Source organism: Epinephelus lanceolatus, chromosome 17, assembly GCF_041903045.1.
Source record: "Epinephelus lanceolatus isolate andai-2023 chromosome 17, ASM4190304v1, whole genome shotgun sequence".
NCBI classification, from domain to species: domain Eukaryota; kingdom Metazoa; phylum Chordata; class Actinopteri; order Perciformes; family Serranidae; genus Epinephelus; species Epinephelus lanceolatus.
In genome coordinates this window covers 4,383,154-4,391,108 of record NC_135750.1, presented here as the reverse complement: position 1 = coordinate 4,391,108, position 7,955 = coordinate 4,383,154, and the positions used below count along the sequence as shown (strand labels likewise).

General features: G+C 42.0%; 1 protein-coding gene across 2 annotated transcripts in view; it reads right to left on the bottom strand.

Annotated features, from left to right (window-relative positions):
• Positions 1 to 402: 402 nt before the first annotated feature.
• cdh11 (cadherin 11, type 2, OB-cadherin (osteoblast)) overlaps positions 403 to 7,955 on the bottom strand; it is a 140,513-nt gene continuing 132,960 nt past the window's right edge. For both annotated transcript variants that reach the window (XM_033643795.2, XM_078176349.1), the window contains exons 14-16: positions 6,687 to 6,938; positions 4,010 to 4,161; positions 403 to 3,024 (exon numbers count right to left, since the gene is read on the bottom strand). In XM_033643795.2, the coding sequence (XP_033499686.2) occupies positions 2,662 to 3,024; positions 4,010 to 4,161; positions 6,687 to 6,938 (767 nt within the window). In that variant the 3' untranslated portion in view covers positions 403 to 2,661. The remainder of the gene's footprint in view (positions 3,025 to 4,009; positions 4,162 to 6,686; positions 6,939 to 7,955) is intronic.

Genomic DNA, 7,955 nt, shown 5'->3' with positions numbered 1-7,955 from the left:
ACTGTTTGAGACCAACAAAAGCAAGTATTCTTCAACAAGAGTTTGGGTCATTTCTGGCTGCGTCTGTACCGACCAAGCTGGGTATTTTAAGCCACAACATGTTTTCCTGACCCCAACTAAGTAGTTTTTGTGCCTAAACCTAACCATACATTAACTACAGTGTTGTCATAACAGGAAATTGAAAATTGAAATGTGAAGTTAGTGTATACCTACTACCTAACCTCACTGACTTGTCAGACAAGTTAGGTTGCCCCTGGCAGACACTGCAGAAAATCACCCTCCCTTTATGTTGTCACGCAGGACCTGACTGCCACTGCATCAGCTAATGGGTATCCTTTCAGTATAAATATAAGCAGTGAAGTACCTTAAATCTAACACAAAGTTTACTCTCACACACAGTTCTGTATCATTTTATAAAAAGAGCATTTATTTCAAAGTTTTTTGTTCTTTTTTTTCGCTTCGGAGATTGAAGCACATAGTAAAGCAACATTACAATGTTCAGAAAATATAAGTGTGATGCTGTAACATTTTTTTAATCTTATCTTCTTAACATGTTTTTTGTTGTAATACTGGAATATTCTGCATGTATACTAAAATAAGAACTTTTAAAATTGTACAAATCGGTACCATAAAACTTGACAGAGAATAAAAACGAGGCGTTCTCTCACTGCAACAAACACAGATTGCTAGTTTTCCTCTTGAACAGGGAGAAAGAACGAAGAAACGCCAAATAATGAAAAAAACAAAAGAAACATAAAACAAAAGAAATGAGAGAGGTTGTATTCACACAGGCATAAACCAAAGCTGATGTTTAACTTTTGGCAGTACATGTCTTAGAGCCGTCAAACTATGTAGTCTCAGCATCTTTAGACCGTAAGAGCATCGAATCTGCAAAGAGTTAAACATGAATTTGTTCCCGTGTAGCTGCAGCCAAAGAAAGAACAATTATTGTCATAATAATGATGATAATAATAATAATAATAATAATAATAATAAAAAACAACAATAATAATCATCATAATAATATAATAATAACATTAAAAAAGAGATTGAACAAGAACCTGCACGCTTAAAAAGGATGTTCTGGTTTCAGCCTCTGTGTATATGCGGCTCAGAAAACACACCTTGTGTTATTTTCCAGTGTGCACATTATATGTTTCAATAGCAACACGTGTTGATACAACATGTGTTGCTGCCAACATAGCTGGTGTTTGGGGAAAAAACACAATGCGCATTTTCCCGGTCTACATTTACCGTGCTGGCAGAAACTGCACATCCTATTTTAAGAGTGCACGAGGCGCAAGTTGGATCCTCAGAGTGATATATCACATGTCTGCACATTGCTCTGTACATACCTAACATGGAGAATAGTTTTGCTTTCTGAATATACTTCTCAAGTTACAAAAAGAACCAAAAAGGAGAAAAAAAGAGAATGCACTGCGTTTGCAAGAGTGTCCATTAAGTTTAAGGCGATTTTTAGAGCTCACAGGTTTTTACTCATTGTGATTGATCATCATTGGTGGACTCTGAATGAGGAAGTGATCATTCATTGGTGGACTCGGTATGGGAAGTGATTGTTGATGGGAGGAATGGGGACACGGGGGCGTGGAGAAGGGCAGCTTTTCTTTTCACGTCTTCTCTGCAGTGAAGAATGAAAACAAAGAATCATCCACAGTTTGTTTCTTTTTAAATTGAGTCCAAGTTGAGTCTTTTTGGGAGTAGAAAAAAAGGTATTCGTGTAGCGTTTTCACAGATACTCAGTCCGCGTGGGTTCATTTTGTCTGTGTGTAGCTACTGAAGCTAGCGGTCTCTATCGTTACTCTTGTTGTGTTTACCCCTGGAGTTGTTGTTTATTTATTATAAGGCCACCATACTGTGAAGATGCTGTGAGCGCCTTCAAAGTATCAACAACCCAGAGTCTGTCATGCTGTCTAAACCACAGTACCTGCTGAATTCTGCACACACAACAACAAATTTGAAAAAAAGCATTTCGTTGTATCACCTTACCGACGCATCATTATTACCTTTTATTTCTCTTTCATAACTTCAGGTAGTTGCTGGATCCCGCTCTAACTTTTTCTTTTCATCAGCTTGTATCTCTCGTCCTCTCTTTCCATGTGTATTTTACGTACACCACAAAGAGAGCAACTAAGTGAAGCGCACCCGCTCAGGAACCTGTTGTTAAGGGAATAAAATCTCTCTCAGGAACCGTTGAGGATGTTCGTGAATCCAGTCCACAGAAAGTATATAGAACCTCTAAGAAACTAAACAGTTAGCTATAAGCAAGTCATTTTGATCACACAGCAACATTTTTTTCCCAACAATTTACTTTCAAACTGACAAACTGGTGACATAACAAATCTCCCAGCCCTGCGATGCTCAAGTCTGTAGAAAGAGAGAGGGAAGGAGACATACTGTAGGCGGGGAAGGAGAGATTTGGGGGAGCGGAGTCCAAGCGTTTATTATGTGTTCATTAACAAATCATCTTGGAGGACCAGGGAGGCGCCATGGAAGGGAGAGCTGTTAACGTCCGTTGACACATTGGCATGAACCGATCAGGTGGTAACAATTGGGTACTGGGGAGTGTTAACCCTCAGTTAACAAATCCTCATGGAATCAATAAATCAGAAATCTGGGGCGTCCACTCAGAAAAGACCGCTGTTAAGAGTCTTCACCATCGTCACCATCGTTAAGGAAGCAGTCTTTGGTCCCGTACAAATCGGCCAGCTTCTTAAACCTCGGCCCCCAACTCTGCAGATAGTCATAATCCAAGTCAGACTCTGTTGTGACAGACTCGAGGGAACTCAATGACCCAGCCAATGATCCTCTGCCCTCGTATCCGTAGATCTGAATGGAGTCGTAGGGCGGCGCGGTCGGGTCGCTGTCAGCCTCTGCAATTCGAGTCTTGATGAAGTCATCAACGTCGACGCTGTTGGCTGCAGGACGGCCGCCGGGCCTGATGGGATACTGAAGCTCCGGTTTCATGTCCTTTCTTGGCAGGAAACCGTTGGCACCGTCTGGGTTCTGAACAAATAGGAAGAGAGCACCAGTTAATAGAAGTTGGAGAGAGACTTTCAAAAGCTGCAGAGAAACAGCAAAGTAAAATATCACAATCCAGTCGCCAGAATAAATGTTATTCTATGTTTCTAAAAAACACAGATGTGTTACATTTACACATTGTCATTTAAAGGATATGTTGAAACTTTACATTTCAGCAACGCAGTGGTTTACATGAGGTTAGCTTTAGCCACAAAACCCACTTGGTTCAGGGTGGAAAAAGATCATGTTTTGGCTTGAAATACCCGGTTTTGGTGGCGTGATCCCTCCACTACCCACCACAAGTAACTCAAGGCAGTCAGTGGGACGGGGCTACGGTAATGTTTGGGCTGTGTATGGGCTGTTTGAACTCCGGCTGGTAAGGGTGTTATTGTAACAGCGGTGTTCATCTGCGGCGCATCAGTTTGTGGTTTGCTTATTCGGGCAGGTGAGTGTAATTCTCAGTTATTATTACTGTGGAGGAATTTTTGAGGGCTCCATGAGGAGTTCCCGGAGTGTTGTTTTTGGAAATATACGTGAGGAAAATTCTGACAGTGCATCTGATGGAAATTGGCGTTCTCCAGCCAAAACTGCAGGCTGGTGGTCCTGTGTTGGACACTGGTGGTGCGTCTGTCTCTGCTGAAGCTGAGATGAGTACTGGGTTAACATTTGAGCAGCGCAAGCCGCAAAGAATTATTGTTGCAGATGGCTGTGACACTGGGGTCTGGGTCTGCTGCTTGGCACACTAGCCACAATCCCCTAAACCTCCTGATGACATTGTCAGCTCTCACACTATGTCACTTTAGACACATTGATATGATACTTGATGATTGTTTGCAGAAATATACAATGCCAACATCTTCTTCAGACGACTGGCCTGAAATCAATCATACAAATAGAAATACTTCATGTATTGTCCTTATTATCTTCCTCAACCAAAACATAAAATATGCTGGGATGATTTTCTTCATACCTGCAGTGTTGCAATGTCGAAAGCCTCTGTGTCCTCCTCACCACCTCCCTCGTCGTCGTAAGTGATAATATTCTCCCTGATGTCCTCCTCCTCGAACACTATCAACGGCTCCTTCTTCTGACGCCTCAGTGCAACAAACAACACCACAATCGCTGCCAAAGAGAAACGCACAATTCAAAAAGTGTTCTGCATTTAATGATTACATAACAATCCTCACGATCTCCTGTGAAAAAAGAGAAAAGCGAGCATTTGATAATTAGTGTGCACTGTGGGAGATACTGTAATTAGACCTTGGACAGTTTAATTAATATCATTACTGTATTGTGCTATACACACACATGCCATTTTAATTGCAGGTGGTTATCAACATGTCAGACTTCTAAAGGGTTCTTAGTTGTGTGGTAGTATTGGTGGAACACAGTGTAAACTCCAGCTGTGAGGATACAATGTGCATGTACATTACAGGGGGAAAAAAAAAGGAAGACAGATAACAGCTGCAGTGTGGGTTACCTGCAGTGGGCTGAGGACGAAAACTAAATCTGGCAACACAGTGGAAGACTTCGAAAAAACATTTGTTGTTTTTGTAAGCACATTGTGAACACATTTTTCACAGAATAACAAAAACAGATTGTCACTCTGACAACAATGTGCCCACTCTAAGTGATTATGCAAAGATGGGGAGAAGTGCTGCTGTAGCCGCTGATACACAAGTGACTTCAGGACCTTAACAGCAGCTCAAAAAATGCAGGGCAACGAACAGAGGTGGACAGCTTGACTCAGTTCTCCAACTCGGTTAAAAGACTATAAAAAAAGACTGCCAGATCCTCTCTGCTGATATCTTATGTTAATCCTCTATTGCCAGCATCACCAGGTGGTGGACCGAGGTCTGAGCCTGGATCAAGTGATAGTTCTCTCCGGACCTGTGGCCAATTTCTGATATAAAAGTCCATTCTCACTGAGGGCGAATATCCGCACGGATTATTCTCGCGGAAACATATAAAAGTTGATTTGATGGGTTCTTATGGATGTTTGCAAACCGGAGCAGAACTTTTGTGTGGTGAAAAAAGTTTCCGCCCAGACTTTGAGCCCCCCGTGGAATTTGCCGGCGGAACTACACAGCTGGGCCAATGAAATTGTTTGTTTATAGGCGCGCAGACCGGGAGAGTCCGAAATCCAGTCAGGCAGGACAGTATGGGAGAAAGGTTGATAATTTCACAGCACCCCGTCCTTTTTGATAAAAGACGAGGTGATTTTTTGAACAGTGAATTAAAGGACAACGTCTGGTGCTAAAGAAAGTTGATGTTGAAGCTTGTTAAATGTTAGCTTGCTAGCTCGCTGCTGCTGCCACTCTCGTCCATGTTCATCTGCAGCCGTTCATGCAGCGCGGACTTGCAACACAACAACGCGAAATTCCTCACCGCGTCCGTACCGCACCTGTGTGTATGGTTTGAGCGCGGAAAGGCGCTGCGCGAATATTCCGCAAATCCGTCCCACATTTCGCCGCAGTGAGAATGAACCTTAAGACTGAGGAAATGTAATAATCTTCACAGAGCGTTGATGTTTCCTCCTGACGGTCACAGCTACTGACTGCAGGCGCAGCTAATCCAGGCAATACGGCAATCGTTTACCTTGATCATAGCCTCACTCAAATGAGTACCTATTTCCTTTAGGTGAGAACGGCACTGACTCCATTCATGCTAAAGCCCAGTTCAGACCAAAGATGAGATGGGTTGAAACGGGCAACTACTTACAATGCTCCGTTCTGCAACACTCTAAAAACCTCCTGGTTCACACCAATGCAACTAGATGAGACGGTGTATCATCTCTATGCAACAACTCTCTGTACTTCTGTTCTGATTTGCAGCTTTTCAGACTTACTTTGTGGCTGAATATAATTTGTAGCTTCTTAAAATCTGAATGAGGATAGTGATAGTGAGATACTGGCTACAGGTGCATTTGTAGTAGTGATGAAATTGTGCAAAACAGAAACAAATTCAGCATCAGATGGACTGTATTTGTAAAAAATATGCCACAATAATATGAAGTGGCCAGGTCACACTGCTGCAACTTTCTCACTTGGTAAGGAAGTACAAAAGAATTTAAAGAAAAGGGAAAGGGCACTGCCCAAAGCTCTGTTTGCCCTTTTTTTTTCGTAAAGATGAACTTTCTTTTTAATTTACTTTATTGAGAAGATTGAGTCCTGTTTTATTTTGCTTGAAATGTTTGCCTTTTTTGTGCTCACTGCGTAAGGAAAGGAAGGAAGGGAGGTAGAAAATATGTGAAGAGAAAAGGGACTGCTTAAAGCTCTTTTGCACTTTTCCTGAAAGAGGCACTTTTTATTTATTGTATTGAGAAGAAATGTGGCTCTATTTTCTTTCACTTGCAATGTGGGCCTCAAGTTCATTGTGCTAGCTATAGGACTGATTTCATTTAGGGTATAGTTGTAGTTTAGTACTTTGAAAATTGAAAATAAATATTGTTGAAATGATAAGGAAATGTGCGGTGTTGATTTTATTTGATAGACAGAAGCTATTGGATGCAGTTCAGACATTATGAGGTTCGGACCTTTCCCGGGAGGAAAGTTTAGTAACCGGACCTCTTTGAATTTTAATTGAACCACCAGTTTTATAGCATTCCCAACCTGACACATCTCTAATTTCAGTTTTCAGCTCCTTACCCAGCAGAATGACAATACAGGCCAGTATAGCTATCAGCGCCCCAGTGCTGAGACCAGCAGGTAGGACGTAGGGCTCCACGTTACAGGACAGGATGGTGTCTCTGCTGTCACAGGAACACACTCTGATGGTCAGGGTGTTGGTGCTGCTCATGGCGGGGAAGCCGTTGTCGTTTATCTCAATGGGAAGGTAGAAAACGTCCTGGGTCACCCGGCTGAATCCTTTACGCAGCACATAGATACTGGCTGTGCTGTCTGTGGACAGAGAGAGAAGGATGTTGGTAAGTTAGTATAAAAGACAGTAAGTGCATACTGCTCACTTTGAATACTAAAGTCCGCACACAGACTTTTATTATAGCTCTGACTTCATCACATCATCTCTTCCCCTCCCAACTATGGAAGAGATGAGGTTCTTTGGGGGCATTTCAGAAGCTTCATCATTGAGCAAACGATCTCTTACATTCACATTAAAAATACATTACGGAACAATATAAGTGAAACCTACTGAAACTACTGTGCTGCACTGAGCACGACACTCGGAGCAATGGAAGGAAAGTAGTTTAAAATTGCTGTATGCAAAGCAAATTATATGAAATGTACACATAGTTACTCTTGGACAAACTTTGCAGGAACTTACAATAGTTGTGAGGGTCTCTGCTGGCTGCATTTGTTTCTTAACCTTTTGCACCAACCTTAAATTAACTCAAGTTTAACCCTTAATTTGTTTATTCGAATCATTGTTATCCCCTCTTCTCTTTTGTTGCAGCACCTCTCTGTTCTGCTCCTCATTTATTAAAATCTTGCTTTCTATTAACCAAAAGATTTCTGTTGTTTCTGTAGTCTTGTAAATAACCAGACCTATCACAACACTTCATTTCAGTGCTCTGCCAGTGCTGCAGACAGGTCTGGCTCAACCCAACATAATTCCTGCACTAAAGGAGGAAAGGGTTATTTGTATTACACCAATTACAGTCATCTTGGCTGGGGCTAAGACCAGGATGCAACCAAGGTGCCCTTGCAAAATAATGTCAGGAGATAGCAAAGGGGGAGGAAAGTTCTGTGTAAAACAGGCGACCAGTTGGAGGCTTGTACCCACAGTCTCCATCCTCTGAGTCAGACTTATGTTTCTGCTGATTCTACTGGATTTCTCACTCTTCTTAATGCAGCTGTGAGTCACTGGTAGGATGGATGCACCACATCTACACACACATACACCTGGGCCCGAAACAGCTGATTTTACTTTTAGTTTTCTGTCTGTTTTTCAGTTTTCCT